Here is a 17,800-nt window from a genome sequence, read left to right as displayed (position 1 = left end):
TGGCTTTGCGTGTGCACGCGTCACTGGATGGAACAGGCATAAAATCAAAGAGAGCGCAGTCCCGCTGATGGTGCTGGAGGTGAGTAGAGTGCGCAGCTGTTTTTGTGTGTTGCTGCAGCAGCCACATCACGGCGTGGGGCCGTTTGAAACAGCAGGTTTTTGTGCGTGACGCTGCTGACTGACACAAAAGCCTCTGAATATCCCACCATTCAGAAACGATAGCATGACATCAAGTCCGAGGTCTGAGTGGAGCATCAGGGCCCTGTTTCAGGAAGCCGGTTTAGTGCAAACTCTGAGTAAGTATACCCTGAGTTAACGAAAACTCTGGGTTTTCGGTTTCACAAAGCGAGTTTAGATTAATTCTGAGTGAGTTACTATGACGACACACTCCGTGAAGCTAACCTGCCCCCTAGCAGGTTTACTTCAACTAACCCTGACCTTCTCCGCCTCTTTGTCAGAAACCTGACTGTAGGAAGTGTCAGACATGGCGTGCCCCTTCCTTGAAGAGCCAGTAGATGTTGAAGCCCAAATTCTCCACAGAGCTCTCCGCCGGGAGAGAGTGATTAGAGCGCGTTTGGACATTTTATCATTTCCTGATGATTTCCTGTGTGAACGTTACCGTTTTTCAGCACAATCTATAATTTATTTGAATAACATCCTCAGGCCTAATATTGCTCATGTGACACATCGCGGACATTGTCCCAGTTCTGTACATATTATTTGTATTGCACTTCGGTTTTTTGCAAACGGGAGCTTTCTGTATAATATTGGTGACGCTGAGCACGTTTCCAAGGCTACCGTCTGTCGGGCAGTCAGGAATGTTACAGTTGCACTGAAACGTCTCCTGTACTCGTTTGTGGTGTTCCCCGGTCATAGACCCACAAGATTTATCAAAGAGGGATTCCACAAAATTGCAGGTATCAGGATGAACAAAACTTAATGTATGATGTGGTGATACTTGAACTACTACTTAAATGTTACATTTATTCCCACGGTTCCCAGGCGTGATTGGCTGTATAGATGCACTCACATTCCAATCATTGCTCCTTCAGTAAATGAAGGAGACTATGTGAACAGGAAGTCTTTCCACAGCATTAATGTACAGGTACATAGTTCCCTGTAGCATTTCAAACTAACAAATTATTTCATTATAGTAATGGATGCTAATTTGTGTTCTCTGCACTGTGAAGATCATATGTGATGCTGCCAACATTATCACAAATGTGGAAGCCAACTGCTCAGCCTCTGTGAGTGGTGGTGGTGGAGGACCCCCACCTGTTTTTCGGGCCTCCACTTTTTTTCTAGTGGCTATAACGGGTCGCATATGAGCATACAGACTAAGCAAATATGTACTTGTAATGTGCTCAGATAATTTCAATAAGTGCTTTGTAACAAACCTTTTGGGTTATAGCACCACTAGGGGGGGTTGCCCAACTATTGTAGTAGCTGTGGGGGTCTCCTAGTGGGTGTGTGAGTTGTTAGCGGCAGCCATTTCATGCTGCTCATGTTCCATGCTCCAAGAAAGCACCTTACTTACTGTTGTGACAAGCTGGCGCTGGTGGTACCAATCCCCGCGCATGTAGGTTCGGACGAGTACAGCCGAGGAGACCTGGCTTATAAAGTGTAATGTTGCTGACGGCGAATAAAGGTCTGTTATTGGATTTAACCGACTGGTTCCGTGTTATCCGGCTAACCTCCACACCACATGCCCGCTGGACCGGCTAGCCGCTCCTTCCTCGCCAGACTGCTGTTACAGCTTACAGAAAGAAAATTAATGTAGCCTCTAACTGCAATTGATTTACATCGGACAAACAGACCAAGCACTATGGCTCATAATACAATTACACCTTACCTGTTTGGACTATATTTTTATATTTCATTTTTACTTGCTGCCAGGAACGTTTGGGGCCTGTTGGGTTGCACCTGCGCTCACATCACATCACAAAATAAAATGTATGAAATAAAAAATAAAATAAAATATAATAAAATAAAATAACGTGTTAAATGGGTGGGAAATCCCTAGATCAATGTTTAAATTAACACTCACGCATTGACTCTGTCGGCTATGTTTTGCCATGCATGCTCCCTTTCTTTTGCAGCTGAGGCTGTGTTACTTTTTTTCCGCAAAATTTGCATGTTATCTGCATATACTGCCATCAGAATTTCGGCCTCAAGCGCTGTAAGATACATTGACCGCGCCTTCTTTCCCTCCGTCTCCATGGTGACTCGCTTAATCTGCGCTCCACTAATCAGGGCTTTATGTATCCTCGTGCGCGCGCTTAATTTGGGGTTAAAGCAACTCCGCGTTGATTGAACTAATTGTTATCAGCCTTTCTGAAACCGAATATTCCGAGTTGGACAGTTCGGGGTTACTCAACCCCGTGTATCATTTTTAACTCTGAGTTTTCTAAACCGGCTTCCTGAAATAGGGCCCAGGTGTTGTCACCGGTAACACAGTAAAATGGACCGTGACAGTCATTTTATGAAGAGTTTCAATTTATGGTTCATGGCGCTTGCACACAAATTAGACAAAGCTAAACGTTCACGACAACCACGAGCTCAGACTGAAGTAACGACGTCTCTCGTGGTGGTCCTTTGACGGAGCGAGCAGTGTAAACACGTCTGCACAGACACGCCGTACACTGCTGCACAGACAACTGGATGATCACATGGTGAAATAAATCCTGCATGTAAGCTTTATGAACTCTTTCAGTGAAACACTGAGTGACGCGTTTACTGGCGCTCATAAATGTAAGTGATGATCCAGTGATGAAGGACCAGAGCTGTGCTCGAACCAGGACTCACCTGCTCCGGAGAGAGAGGCAGACACTTGGGTTTGCAGTTTGTTTATTAATGTGACTGACATGTATTTTACTTTATTTCCGGTTGTGTTATATGGTGCTCGCCTGTATTTATTATTGTGGCAGTGACAAACTGATGAGGCTCCGCGATTAAACGTCACTGAGAGCGGAAGCCCGGCTGTCACATGCTTGTCGGTCCGCCTCCCCCGTCCTCAGTCGGAGTCTGGACGCCGAGCAGAGAGCATGTCTGGGTGCGACCGAGTGATCTTTGAGGCCACTAGGCTGCTGTGCGCCGCCGGAGGAGCTCTGCGGCTCCCGCAGCTATACGAGGAGCTGCGGCGACTCTGTCGTGTCTCCGAGGAGCTCCTCTGCAAGCTGGTCTATGGGCATCCCCGCTTCCTGCTGGTCCGTGGGCCGGAGACGGATGGCTGGCTACGCCCCGAGGACTGCACGGTGCTGGCGCAGACGTCACTGCGCGTGTGCGTGAGCCACCGGCTCGGGGAGCCGTGCGCAGACTGTGACCAACTGCACCTTTGCAGATTCTACATCTACGGAACCTGCAAGTTCGGCAAGGGCAGGTGTGTGTGCATGCGTGCGTGCGTGCGTGTGTGTCTCTCTCTCTCTCTTTCTCACACACACACACACACACACACACACACACACACACACACACACACACACACACACACACACAGAGAGAGGCTGAACGAAAGTTAAGGAAATGAAACAGAAACAAAAGTTTCCGCCGCAACAGAGACATCCTTATCTTCATCATCTTTATCATCCACACATCATCCTTATTACCATCTTCATCATTATTCTTATTGTTGTTGTTGTTGTTGTTGTTGTTGTTATTGTCGGTGGTGGGTGTTGTCTCTAAAGCTGACAGGAAACAAGCTGACACCTGCTGCCAGACGTCACTGTGACGTCAGCAACCAGCTGATTGTCAGATGAGTTTTGTTTTCCTGAGAAATGAGACCACAGGAACAGGGGCGGATCTAGAGAAATTTTCTTAGGGTGGAAAAGAAATCAAATGGGGTGGCAAAATCAAAGCCTTTTTTTTTTTTTTTTTTTTTCTCAAACACATATGCAGGTGGTTACGTATGGTTAAAATCAAATGCAGTAAGTATACACGTTTTTCATATAAATATAGTCTATAACTTAATTATTGTCTGTAGCCCACATAATTACACACTTTAGTTACATAAAACATGTGAGTTTTGATGTTATGTGCTGTATAGCCTGTATAATAAATAAATATGTAGCCCAATAAGTATAAAATCCAGAAAGCTACACAACATGGGGCGGTTCATTTACAAACACAAGTCTAACTTAAGTTTCACACTGTTTTTTGTTAGAAAACAATCACATTGTTAGATGCTTAAATTACACAATGTCAGAAATCTGCACTGTCATGAAAATTTAAACCTAATTTTTCATGATTTGTTGGATTCACCCACTGAGGTCTGAAATACAAACGGCCATTTTTGACTCCTTTTGAGTTTACATTTGTATTTCACCCTCAGATTGTTTCGTTTTATTTTTTTCCCCTTGCCTTGTTTGGTATCATTCTTTTCAGCTCAACTGAATTTAGTTGTTTGTTTTTTTTCCACTGACATACTGCATTAGTATTACTGATCTGAAATCACACAAAGAACTTAAAATCCTAGTAGTATTTCTTTACTGTAAAAAAAACACAGACATGTTGAGTACATTTTTATAACTTGAAATGCAAATATAAAATGTACATTTTGTAAACATAAACAACAATTTATCTATAAAAATTATATTAAACTATATTATAAAAATGCAGCCAATACACCTGCCGTTTTGTTTTTTCATTTTTGTACAACCATTTTAAAATATTACTAAAACTAAAATGAGAGAACAATCAGGTATTGCAATAAGATGTGTGCCAGTAAAAAAAAAAAAGAAAAAAAAAAGTTTGTCCACCAAAAGACAGAGGAGAACAGCACAGGGATAAACCTGCAGGCCTGACAACAGGAGGTGTATCACTCCGCTGGTTTTCTACTCAGTGTTTACGTTCCAAATGTGCCTTTGTGACATTCATTAGTGCCCTCACTGACACATAAAACAAAACAACGACTACACAACACACTAAGTATACACTCCACACTAAATGTCACAAATCTCCCACATCTTAAAACTCTCTCGCTCGCTCTCTCTCGCTGCCGTTACGTCACTCCCAAAACTCTCCCCTCTTCCTAAACAGCTGTTACGAGTTCAAAATTGGGGATGGAGACAAGAGGAAAAACCACAATAACAACACTGGTCCGGCCGGGTTAAGTCAAACGATGATTTTAATAGTCACACGCGTGGGAGATGGACACTGTATGCAGACAGCCTCAGATCTCAAAATGGTGGAGCATTGATCAAACTCTTATAGCCTCTGGTGTCCCCACCTTATCATAAAAGCCTAAACATTCACATGCTTTCTCTCACACGGCGCCTAAGCTACGACCTTGGCTCCCTGTTTATCTGCTCCTGCTGAGATGGGGCAGAAAACTCCAGCATGTTCCGTTCTCTTCTAATCAGACAAATAAGGCGATGACTTTCTGCGAACAGTATTTCTTATAACATCATAAAACAATATCATTCATCCACAATAAATCAGCAGTCTAATGTAATGCAAATCAATTTAACGAATGCAATAGTTATCAGCTTCTTCTAATTCAGGAGAATAATGCAAACTAAGACTACATAATAATTCACAGCCTTTAATTAGGGGTATAACATGGCATAAAATAATATTATAATTTAACACAACCAAATCCCACGTGCTGACTTTTTTTTTTTAAATTGGTCGACATGGTACGTTTTTCCACCGATAGGAAACATGTGGCTTTATTTCTTTCTTTACGGTTTTCGTGCTGTCCTTAGAAAACGCTTAAAACACACACAAAAACGTGACGACAGTATTTAGAAAAAAGCGTGGCTTATATATATATATCATAATTCTGGATTTACTGGCCTGTAATTAAAATGTAAAAACTTTGAAGTCCGAACTTTCAATGAGGGCTGAAATAGAGACTGAGCGTGGCTGCAGCTTGTTGCTATGTCAGCTTACATCAGTCATGTGCAGTGGGGCGGTCCAAGCCTGTTTGGCGCCCTGGGCGGACACTCCCCCCCCCCCCCCCCCCACACACACACACACAGACAAAACATATTAAGTATTGGAAAAAAAACAACTCTCAAATGACATCCTGTACTTGTGTACAACTTAGCTCAGAGAATAACTTCACAGCCTCGCCTCTGTCAGTGCGCCCCAGGGTGGCTGTGGCTACAATGTAGCTTGTCATCACCAGTGTGTGAATGTGTGTGTGAATGGGTGGATGACTGGATGTGTAAAGCGCTTTGGGGTCCTTAGGGACTAGTAAAAGCGATATATATATATATATATATATATATATATATATATATATATATATATATATATATATATATATATATATATATATATATATATATATATATATATATATATATATATATATATATATATATATATATATATATATATATATATAATTTTTTTTTTTTTTTTTTTTTTTTTTTTTTTTGTGTTTACTTGCACTGCTGTAACTGGAACCTCGTCGTCTCGTCTCTCTATATACTGGCCTGTATGTAGCGGAGATGACAATAAAGTTTACTTTGACTTCAGCAGCGAGCAGGCGCACCGAGGGCTCTCGCGCTCACTTTTCATGTATAGAATTTCGAAAAAACATCGGTGCAAATTATAAGTCTGTATCATAATATCTGGTGTTTTCGTGTTTGTTGGTTTGCTTTTGTGATATCCTAAGACTAAGGAACCACGGAGACCATGTTTAGCTCACAGTTACTTCTTTATTAAGAGAACCGGGACATGCGCCCCACAGAGTGAAAGCTCTCCAACAACTGTTGCCCCCTGGTGGACAAATCCCTGCCACAACATAACATTCCTCCCCCCTTAAACTGGAACTACTCTGTAGTTTTAATCACTACAGAAAATACCCATAAACAAAAACTTCACCTTTATAAAAATGCAACAACCCCGTCCCCAGCCTTTATTTAAATTTCTTTAAAACCTTTAGTCCAACAGTCTTAGGTTAACCTATAACAGTTCACCGTAATCACGGCACAAAGTCTCTCAGGTGCTCCGGCGGTCTCTTGGTTCTTTGCGATCGCCGTAACCCAGTGGCAGGTGATTCCAGTGAATCACTACTCTCCATATGTGGCTTCACCACTGGTGTAACTTGCACCTCCATGTGTCTCTCATCCTCGTCTCCTGTCTCAGCGCTGATGTTTGGGGCTGCCTTTGGGGGCTCGCCTGGGTGGCCTTCAGGCATTCCTGCTGCCAGGCACGGCTCCAGGCGGGCAAACAGCTGATCGACGTGACGCCTCACCACTGTCCCATTGCCCAGCATCACCAAGTAGGAAACAGGCCCCGTCATCTCCTGTATAAGTCCTGGTATCCATTTGGGTCTTCTGCCATAGTTTCTGGTATATACTGTGTCTCCAATAACAAACATGCGCTCCTTGGCATGTCTATCATGATACAGTCTTTGGCTATCTTGTTTTGCTGTCACTTTCTGTTTCAAGTCAGGGTGTATGAGATCAAGAGTACACCTCAACTTCCGGCCCATCATCAACTCAGCGGGAGACTTCCCTGTTGTGGACTGTGGTGTGATTCTGTAACTAAACAGAGCCCTGTTTAACTTGGTTGCCAGTGTGTCTCCAGTACTCTTTTTCATGAGTTCTTTGAACGTTTGCACTGCTCTTTCTGCTAACCCATTGGATGCTGGGTGATATGGAGCGGAGGTGACGTGAGTGATTCCGTTCTTTGCCATGAACTCTTTAGTTTGTGCCCTTACAAAACACTGGGCATTATCTGAGACCACCATCTCAGGAAGGCCGTGCGTGCTGAAACAGTTTCTCAGGCAGTCTATGGTTGCAGCTGCTGTAGCGGATGGAACTGGATACACATCTAACCATTTGGAGTAGGCGTCCACTATTACTAAGAACATTTTACCCAAAAACGGGCCTGCATAATCGATATGTATCCTTCTCCAGGGCTTTTCTGGCCACTCCCAGGGGTGTAGCGGTGCCTCTTGCGGCCTGTGTCTATGTTCTTGACATGTACTGCAGGACCTCACCTTGTCTTCAATGTCATTCTCCATATGCGGCCACCACATGTAGCTTCTGGCCAGGCCCTTCATGCGGCTCATTCCTGGGTGTGACTGATGTAGCTGTTCCAAAAGGGGGCGTCGACATCGTTCTGGTATCACCACCCTCGCCCCCCACAGCACACACCCATCCTGCACACTCAGCTCCTGTTGTCTCTGTCTGTAGGGCTGAAAATTAGGATGCTGCGTAGTGGGCCATCCTCTCAAAGCATACTCACGCACTCTGGAGAGTATGGGATCTTTGGTTGTCCATCTTTGCAGCTGCTCAGATGTCATCACGCCCTCCTGGTCCTGATCTACCATCAACACTTGGTCCTCAGCTGCCACCTCTTTAGGGAGGTTCTCTGGAAGAGGGAGACGACTCAGACCATCAGCATTACTGTTATTTTTGCCTTCTCCGTATTTAATGACATACTCATAGGCTCTTAATAACACCGCCCATCGCATGATCCTCTGTGATGCCATCTGAGGGACGGCCTTCAACTCATGGAACAAACTTATCAATGGCTTATGATCCGTGATAATCATGAACTTCCTGCCGTACAGGTACGTATGAAAATACTGTACACCAAATATTACAGCCAATCCTTCTTCATCCAGCTGTGAGTAGTTTTTTTCTGCTGTATTCAGGGTACGCGATGCAAACCCAATGGGTTTTTCCTGACCATCTGGCATGCGGTGAGCTAGTACTGCTCCCACTCCATAGGGGGACGCATCGCAAGAAAGAATTAAATCCTTTTGCTCATCATAGTGTACCAATACACTGCTTGACTGCAACAGTTCCTTTGATTTGCAGAAAACCTTCTCCTGTGTTGGTCCCCAACACCATGGTTCCCCCTTTCTCAGAAGCTTGTGCAGTGGGGCCAACAGTGTGGACAAGTTTGGCAAGAACTTATTATAGAAGTTCAACAACCCCAAATAAGCTTTGAGCTCTGTCACTGATTTTGGGGGTGGCGCCTCCTGCACTGCTTTCACTTTTGCTGGCACTGGATGTAAACCGGTCTTATCTACCCGATGTCCTAAAAATGTCACTTCCTTCTCCATGAATTGACATTTGCTCCTTTTTAAGCGCAGGCCCGCCTCCTCCAACTGCTGCAGCACTCCATCCAGTGTTTGAAGATGTTCTTTGTCATTCTTTCCCGTCAGGATGATGTCATCCAGATACACTGCGACATTGGTCAGACCTTGCAACTAGAGCAGGGCGATATGGCCAAAAATATTTATCACGATATATATTTGAAAATTTGCGATAACGATATAACCGACGATATAATTGATGCGAGACAAAATACAACTCCACAACATTACTAGCGCAAAAAGACAACCTTCCATTTATATTCACTTAAACAAGAAGCTGGTTTTTATGTACATTAAAGCTTTATAAAAATGTAACAGTACAAATGCAAATTGCTTGCTGAAAGTTTAACCAAAAGGCATTTCCACTAGAAATGGGCTGACATATCCTGAGCATAACCATGTATAATATCCACTGAAGTTAAAAAGAGGTGCTTTGCAACATTAAACTGCAGTGTGCAGTACGCATTTTTCGGACCATAAGGTGCACAGGATTATAAGGCACATTAAGCGAAACAAAGCAGTCAGATAAATCAAACTTTATTAAACTCATTCTTCTTGCTTCCTCCACTTCTGTACCATTGATTCCTTAATGTTGAATTCTCTGGCAGCTGCTCTATTCCCATGTTGTTGCAGTATATTAATGACTAACCTCGTATTGTGGATGGATTATCTCAGTTGTTCTCCTGACTGAAGTTTGGTCCGTTTACAGCATCCTGCCATGCGATTGCATTTGTCTCTAACCATGAAGAACCTTCACGTTAACTTTTATAAGTGGAAAAGTGTTAGTGTTCGTCCTCCAGCTTCACTGTTTATGTTATGCTAACATAGCTGTGTCGCTAGCGATCACGTAGCACATCATTATATACCAGCTAGCCCAACTTCAGTAACCCTACAAACGTCACTGCTGTTTAGTTTCCTGTCTTCATTTATGTTGGAAGTGATAGCAGAGCTGTACGTTTGATTTTTTTCAGAAATCTCTCAGTCAGAACATGCAATATCATGCTTAGGTAACTAGCGAAACTAGCGAGCTAACTTCCGCTAGCTTCCTGCTAACTTCTAACTCCGTTAAATGTAATAACTTTTGTTTTCATGGATGCCTGGAAGTTAAACTTTATAGTTACACCTCGTAAAGCAGCAATGCTGATCGTTTTATTAAAGATGAAAGAATTTAGACAGTTTTTAACTCTAAGTGATGCTGCAGTGTTGTTTGACCTGAAGCATACGGAGTTTAGGACCCAGATTACTCCCAGATTTAAGAGCATCTTAGTCCGACAAATACGACAATAACAACGGCCGCTTGCATGTTCTGCAAAAAAATGTGCTTTGTTGTGTATCTGACGGACAAACACCAAACCAGTTCCACATCACGGAAGTTGCACCATTTTTACAAACCAATTCTGGATCATCTGTTTCACTCAACAATCGGCCATGTGCGTATGTAAACAAAGACACTGCGCATGCGCGTTTTACTCCCATTCTATCGCGATATTTCATTTTCCTATCGTTGCCTAACATTATACCGGTATTACCGTGAACGGTATAATATGGCCCAGCCCTACTTGCAACACACTCTCCATGGTGCGCTTAAAAATGGCAGGACTTGAACTCACACCAAATGGCAACCTGGTGTATGTAAACAAACCCCTGTGTGTGTTCACTGTGACATACTTTCTAGATTCCTCATCAAGTACAACCTGTTGTATGCGTGACTCATATCTAACTTGGTGTATTTTTCTCCTCCCGCCAGCCCCGCTATCATGTCCTCCATTCGTGGAATGGGGTATTGTTCTACAGGCGACACCTTGTTAACAGTCAGTTTGTAGTCACCACAAATTCTGGCGCTGGAGTCTGGCTTTAGTGTGGGTACAATGGGTGCGGCCCACTCTGAGAATTTCACTGGTTGGATGATCTTCTCCTCCAACAGTCTCTCCAGTTCCTGCTCCACTTTCTTTTTCATAGCAAACGGAACTGATCGGGGCTTATAGAAGCACGGTTTGGCATCACTGGCTACATGTATCTTTGCTGCAAACCCCTTCAGCGTTCCCAACTCATCCTTAAACACTGTTTCATGTCTGGCCAGTATCCGCTGTAAGGCATCATCTCTGCCTTCTATCTTATGTACAGGTTGCCAGTCTAATTGGAGGGCCTTAATCCATCCCCGACCCATCAAACTAGTTCCAGCCCCTTCAACCACCACCACATCCAGTGTTTTCTTACTGTCTCTGAATTCCACCTGCACTTGGGCTGCTCCCCACACGGGTACCTTGTGGCCTCCATACGTTCTCAGTTTGATTCCACACTTGCTTACTTTGGGCGCATTACTGCCTTCAAAAAGTTTTTTTAATGACTCCTTCGACATGATAGTGTAACCACAGCCTGTGTCTACTTCAAATGTCACATTCTGTCCATTTACTTTTAGCTTCTGTCTGATGGGTTCTTCCCTTGGGATGCTAATCTCCTCATGCACATTATACATAGTCACACTTGCCTTTATGTGGTGCATTTCAGCTCTTTCTTCCTCACTCTCCACATTCTCCTCTTCCAAGAAATGGGCTTGTTTACCTTGTCTGCCACGCCCTCCTTTTTGTTCCATTTTCATTCGGCAGACCCTTTTTATGTGTTCCACCTTTCCACAGTTGTGGCATTTTTCTGAAACAAACCTGCAGTCCTTGGCCACATGATTTAGCCCTCCACATCTGTAGCACTTCCTGACAACCTGTTGTGACGTCGAGCCGCCGTCCTCCATCTTGTTCACCGCTCCTAATCCTTTAGTGAATCGCGACTGTTCCGTCATGCTCTTCAAATCCACAATGTCTCTGTTAGCAGCCTCCATTGCTTGAGCAAACTTCAGCGCCTTTTCAAATGTTAGCAAATCCTCTGCTAACAATCTGTGCTGTATTCTGTCGTCGCTTATTCCACATATTAAACGATCCCGCAGCATCACTGTCAGGGAGTCTCCAAAGTTAGTCCTGTGCGAGCTTCCTTAGCTCCGCTACATAATCGCCCACACTTTCCTCCGGCCTTCTATTCCGTGTGTTAAACTTCCACCGCTGCACAGTTTCACTCGGCTTAGGGTGAAAATGATTGTTCAATAATCCCACCAACTCAGCATAAGAACGATCCCCTGGCTTGACCGGACTGAGTAGGTTCCTAATCAGGGCATAGGTCTGTGCCTTCCATTTCCACAGTGTAACATCCAACCACCTGTGTAAAAAGCGAAATTCCCATGGTGTTGTTCAAAATGTGCTCTGGCACAAGCATAACCATCGCTTGCTACTGAAAACAAGAAAAAAGCCGGTCCCGCTATGGGCTGAACCATTTGTTAATGGTGGAGGGGAGAACACTATGCAATATATTCAGTTTTAGCATTTATATTCACTGTAACTACGCTCAAACTGTTAATGCTATCTTATTTTAATAAACAACACTGTCATATTATGCAAAACTGGGGTGGCACTTGGGGTGGCAAGGGATTCTTTTAGGGTAGCACTTGCCACTAGGAAGTTTCACTTCCTACGTGTTTGCATCACCATGCTAACTGATTCTGCAGACGATCATCACAAACCAGCTTCAGTCCTGAAAACACTCACCTGCTACAGCATGCACCACTGATCCATTATCTATCTGTCTGACTGATTGATTGACTGATGGACTGATTGGTTGATTGACTGGTATTGACAGCGGGGTGAGAGGAGCTGATGGTAAATGTACCTCCTCACAGGAAACCATGTCGATCATCCCACGACCTGCGGTCTGATCATAACTCCAGGCTGCTGAAAGAGTGCTCGCTGCAGCAGCTAAACGAGGACGAGCTCTTCCTGCTGCTGCTGCTCAACGACCCGGCGCTGCTGCCCGAGGTAACGCCCACACCTCACTCACCTGACGTCACAGGCTGTTCCTCAGGAGACGTGCTCAGTGTTAGCAGATGAAACGACTCTGCCCTTTACACAAGAAACGCAACTGTGCACAGATTCGTGGGACGCTCCTGAAGAAAAAAAAAAGTGAATAAGAAAGTGATGAAACGCAGCATGTATGAGATCACCATGGCAACAGACTCACCATTTGTTTGCCTCACATGAGGACACAGAGCTTCTTTAGTCACGTAACATCCACAGAAGAAGAAACTGAAACTGAAAGTAAAACAAAAAAAACAAAAATCAAAAATGAAAAATGAAAATCGAAAGTTGGACATGACCGAGGATCCTCAGGTAACCAGAAACTAATGCAGGGGGGTCATTTTACACAGCGGGCCACATAAAGCGAACTTTGACCTTTTAAGTGGGTTGGACCACTTAAAAGGCTGAAGACCCGACTCCCGCGTACTGACCCGCCTTTCCCTGTTAATGCCCTACCTGGCCCCCTGGCAAAACTTTGCTAGACCCGCCCCTGAACAGTTACCAGCTGTCAGCTATGTAGAACAAGATCCTGGTGTTATTTGCCTCTCAGAAACAGTTCATAACTTCCCTTCAAATCATTCCTGTCACCTAAAAGGTAAACCTGTTTCTCCACCACCTGTTCAACTCTGATGATTCAGTAAGGACATCTCCTGGTTTCATCTTCACCACATATCCAAACCAGCAGCTGTTACAGCTGTGGCTCCAACAAACATCAGCTGATACTAGAAATTAATATTAAATAAATTCTAACAACAGCTGATCAAGCTTAAACGCGCTGCTGTTGTTTAGCGCAACATCTGGTGGTTTCCTCTTTCTGGTGCAAAGTGGGCCAAACAGGTGGGCCAAAGAGAGATGAGACTTGAGACAGAAAAGCCAATCAGCTGATCATTGATCAGTTTCATGGTTGAAGTAGCAACATGAGAGGGAAGGGGAGAGAATGAGAGAAGAAGAGGCAGCTGACAGCGTAAAGACGCAGTATAACTCCAGCGTTGTCTCTTTTTTCATTCTAGCTGAAGTACGGGACAAATCGCGTTCCTTTTCACCGCAATACGGATGTATTGTAATTGGTCCAGCCCAGAGTAGATCATGACCAATTGGCCAATCCACCACCTTCCATTGTTTACAAAACAAACAAACAACCCAAAACAAACATCGGCCCATTAAAAGCGAGAAATCACCATCCACCCATCGGGCAAATGGAATGCCCGATGGCCAGTCCAGCTGTGACTGGCATATGAATGTATCTCACGGGCTGTAAGTTTGACAACCCTTACTCTAATCATTTATGTATCCGATTTAGCTGAGTCTGCATTTACTTCATCACTTCAACATTTGTGACGTTTGTGACAAACACTGCTTTTAAGGGACTTTCAGTAAAAATGTGATTGACAGCTGGATCCTTAAAAAAATCACACACACTCTCTCTAACCCAATCATGAAGGCTCTGTATGTTTTCTCTCTCTCTCTCTCTCTCGCTCTCGCTTGCTCGCTCGCTCAGGTGTGTGTGCACTATAACAAAGGCTCGGGGCCTCACGGCTGCTGTAGTTTCCAGGGCGACTGCACCAAAGTGCACCTGTGTCAGCACTTCGTGCAGGGTGACTGCATCTTTGGAAAAAAGTGCAAACGGTTGCATGCCGTTGACGAGCACGGGCGCCACATGCTGGAGGAGAGAGGACTGAGCTGTGACATCATCCACAACCTGCCTTCCATCTACAGCAACATCCACCAGCTCAGAGCGGCCTCCACCTCCACCACCTCCATGGGTGAGACTGAAGCCTGAAACAGAACCTGCTGATCCTGAGAACCTTGACCGTCTAATCACTGTGAGGATAGAGGAGGAAACCTGCAGATCAGGAAAAGTCAGATCAGTATTAGAAATCTGCTCCATAAAGAGGAGAAAATAATTCCATAAATATGGAAGAAAAAAAGCCTTTTATACAAGCGAATACTGCCTCACAGACACAACAATGTCTCCTCACTGAAGTCATAATTGCCAAAAATATAAATAATGTTACGAAGCTGGTGTTTCAGTGTGATAATCTGATAATGCTACACAAATATGAGGAGGTTATCCATAAACATGACACAAGATTCAGATTTCATACATGGCGTTCAGTGTCTATGTGTGTGTGTTATTACCTGATTACATTTTACTGACGTGAACACAAGGAGGCGCTCTGTACCGTGACTTCGGCTCTTTATGTTTCAGACATTGTTCCTGAGCCGTCTCACTCTCTGGAGATCTGCCTGCACTTCTTCAGGAACAGATGCAAGTTTCAGGGTGAGTTCTCCTACTTTCTTCATGCGAGGATCTGATTGGCTGAGAGGAAACGGCACACAGGAAGTCTCTTTCAGCCTCCCGCTGTGCACTTAGTCGTGTGCATCCAGTAGGTGGCAGCACAGGGTAGAAGTACAGACTCCAACATGAAGCTGACTCACTCTTTATAAATAAAGATTTATTTGTTTTCTCACTAAAACCTAAAATATTTTTCGTGCCTTGCTGGCATCTGATTGGTTTCTCTGGAAACATACAGTTTAAAATATCAAATTTTCTTTTATTTAATCTTCTTCAGTGCAAATATTTAATGTATATACATGACATCATGTTCAAAAGAGTTGAAGTTTATAAATTATAATTTATTCAAATTTGTCTTCCTAGATAACGTTTTCTGTCAAATCTGCCAGTGGGGGAAAAATGTATTATTTTGTGCTCATTGTTTTGATTTACTTTATTTTTCATCTGTACAGTCCTGTTTGATTGTGTTATTTATTTTTAATTATTAATATTTTATTATTAATATCATTTTTGTTATTTTGTGATTGTATGATTGTGTGATTTTTATGATTTCCTGCTGGTTGCGCTGAGTTTTCTGTGGGCGTGTTCGTGCTCATTGGCCTCGCCTCAGTCTTTCGGTCTCTCTGCAGACTCGTGCCTGCAGGTGCACTTCCACCTGCCGTATAAGTGGGAGGTTCTAGATGGCAGCACCTGGACGGAGCTGCAGAACATGGAGGACATTGAGCGAGACTTCTGTGACCCGTCCAGGACTGAGAGGTCAGAGGTCACAATGAGTGCAAGTTGTTGATGTTTTTCATGCATCAGCCACTCACAGCTGCCATGTTTTTCAGCGCTGGTGTTCAGACCATCGACTTCATCACGATGACTCGAGGGATGCAGCCTGTTCGCCGTCTCTCCACAGTTTCCTCCGTGAAGAAGCCGTTATACTACACACTGACCACCAAATGGCTGTGGTACTACAAGGGGGACCATGGGAACTGGGTGGAATATGGAGAGTTGGTGAGTTGGAGCACCTTTAGGATCACTGTGTGGGAGCGAGCTGTAGAGGAATACAGAAAATGTTTATTTAGCTCCAGGTCTGATGTCTGTCTCGTACGTCCTTCAGGATGAGAAGCTGCGCTCCACATCGGAGACATCCTGCACTCTGGAGAAGAAGTACCTGTCTGACAGAAGAGCTAAAGTCAGAGTGGTGAAAGGCTACAGAGAGTACATCATCAGCTTCAAAGGTACTACTTCCTGTCACCTGCATCCCAGGTGTAACTGTGAGTTAATGAAGTGGTCAGGTTAGGCCCAGAACAAGTCCAGCATCCCTCCATGTGGGGACTCACAGTTCCACAGTGAGTGCCACAGTCAGGGCAGGAAAGTCAGAGGTGACGATTCCAACAGAAACTTCCAGAATCCCAGAATGAAATTTTGGGAATGTCCCAGACACAATGGCATGCCCTGATTCAGCACATAGACACATCCCAGCCTTTAGGCTTCAGGTCCCAGTGTGTTCCTCTGTTACCGCTTCCTGATGGTGTCTAAGCATGTTCTCTCTCTCTCTGCAGACATGTACCAGAGGAACCACAAGCACAACACCAAGAGGAAAGTCCGCCGTCGCCCTCGCTTCGTCTCCCGGGAGGAGGTGGAGAGGCAGGTGCCGGTGTTAGGAAGTCAAATGTGACCCGATTATGTTGACTGGACCAGGCTGGGTGCCTTATCACAGTAGCAGGTGCTGCTGCTCAAGATTTCATCACTTCCTGGACGTCTGTAAATGATTACTGATGCATTCACTGAGCATGTTAACCACTTCTATTATTTTCTGCTTCTCTGTGTGTATGTGCCTGTGTGGGGGAAATTTATTCTACCTGTATTTCTATTTTTGTATGGGCTTTAGGCAATATAAAGCACCTTGAGGTCACTGTTGTTAATTTGGTGCTGTAAATAAAATGGAGTGATTCTTATTGGAGCCTTTTATTAATGTCTTTAGTTTGAGCTCTGTGGCTCTCTCAGCTGCAGGACGATCTGGTGTCAGAGACTCTGAGTCTACCTTTCTTTTTATTTGGTGTCCTCATCCATAATTTCCTTAAACCAACAGTTTGAAAATTGAGTCATGTGATCACAGAATCCTGGTGACCCCTCACAGACCCAAAGAAACGGCCGCGATCGTTAACTGAACTAAATATGAAACGTTACTGCAGTTACTGCAGACTCAAACTTCAGCACAGACTGGAACGCCCGTGACGTCGGTCCGTTCAGAGCAGGCTTCCTCTATTATGGCTGCACTGTTGTCGAGTATCAGCTGTTCTCTGTAGGAGTGCTCAGTTCATCTTTAAGGTGAAAATACGGAGGGTGACCTTCAACAGAAACAGCAGCATTCAAATAAACTGGTTGGTATCTTAATCTTTTCCAGTCTAACTGACCAATCAGAGCACTTTATTACTCACATTCACACACCTGAATTAAGTCAGCTGTTACCAAACACACACGCAGAGCCCAACTGACCACGGGATTCAAACCCACAACCTTCCTGCTAACCAGTGTACCGCTGTGCCCGTGGCCCAG

At 44.2% G+C, this 17,800-nt stretch overlaps 1 protein-coding gene across 1 annotated transcript; it reads left to right on the top strand.

The window, feature by feature from the left end:
* Positions 1-10: 10 nt before the first annotated feature.
* Positions 11-17,184, top strand: parp12b (poly (ADP-ribose) polymerase family, member 12b). The gene is made up of 10 exons (XM_085386215.1): positions 11-79; positions 2,714-2,834; positions 2,928-3,379; positions 12,783-12,918; positions 14,456-14,720; positions 15,167-15,238; positions 15,883-16,009; positions 16,084-16,252; positions 16,359-16,479; positions 16,804-17,184. The coding sequence occupies exons 3-10, from the start codon at positions 3,045-3,047 to the stop codon at positions 16,917-16,919; spliced, it is 1,341 nt and encodes a 446-aa protein (XP_085242341.1). The 5' UTR covers positions 11-79; positions 2,714-2,834; positions 2,928-3,044; the 3' UTR covers positions 16,920-17,184.
* Positions 17,185-17,800: the final 616 nt, after the last annotated feature.

Source organism: Rhamphochromis longiceps, linkage group LG17 (genome assembly GCF_057381845.1).
Source record: "Rhamphochromis longiceps isolate RC_006_pf linkage group LG17, R_longiceps_female_GT1.1, whole genome shotgun sequence".
Classification (NCBI taxonomy): Eukaryota; Metazoa; Chordata; class Actinopteri; order Cichliformes; family Cichlidae; genus Rhamphochromis; species Rhamphochromis longiceps.
The sequence above is the reverse complement of the archived record's forward strand: the minus strand, read 5'-3'. Positions and strand labels throughout refer to the sequence as shown.

What these genes read in the sequence shown, in the direction of transcription:
- parp12b (XM_085386215.1), top strand. Translation starts at nt 3,045, where the DNA reads ATGTCTGGGTGCGACCGAGTGATCTTTGAGGCCACTAGGCTGCTGTGC. An exon ending in TGCAAGTTCGGCAAGGGCAG is followed by an intron (nt 3,380 to 12,782) that starts GTGTGTGTGCAT and finishes ACCTCCTCACAG; the next exon opens with GAAACCATGTCGATCATCCC. An exon ending in GAACAGATGCAAGTTTCAGG is followed by an intron (nt 15,239 to 15,882) that starts GTGAGTTCTCCT and finishes GTCTCTCTGCAG; the next exon opens with ACTCGTGCCTGCAGGTGCAC.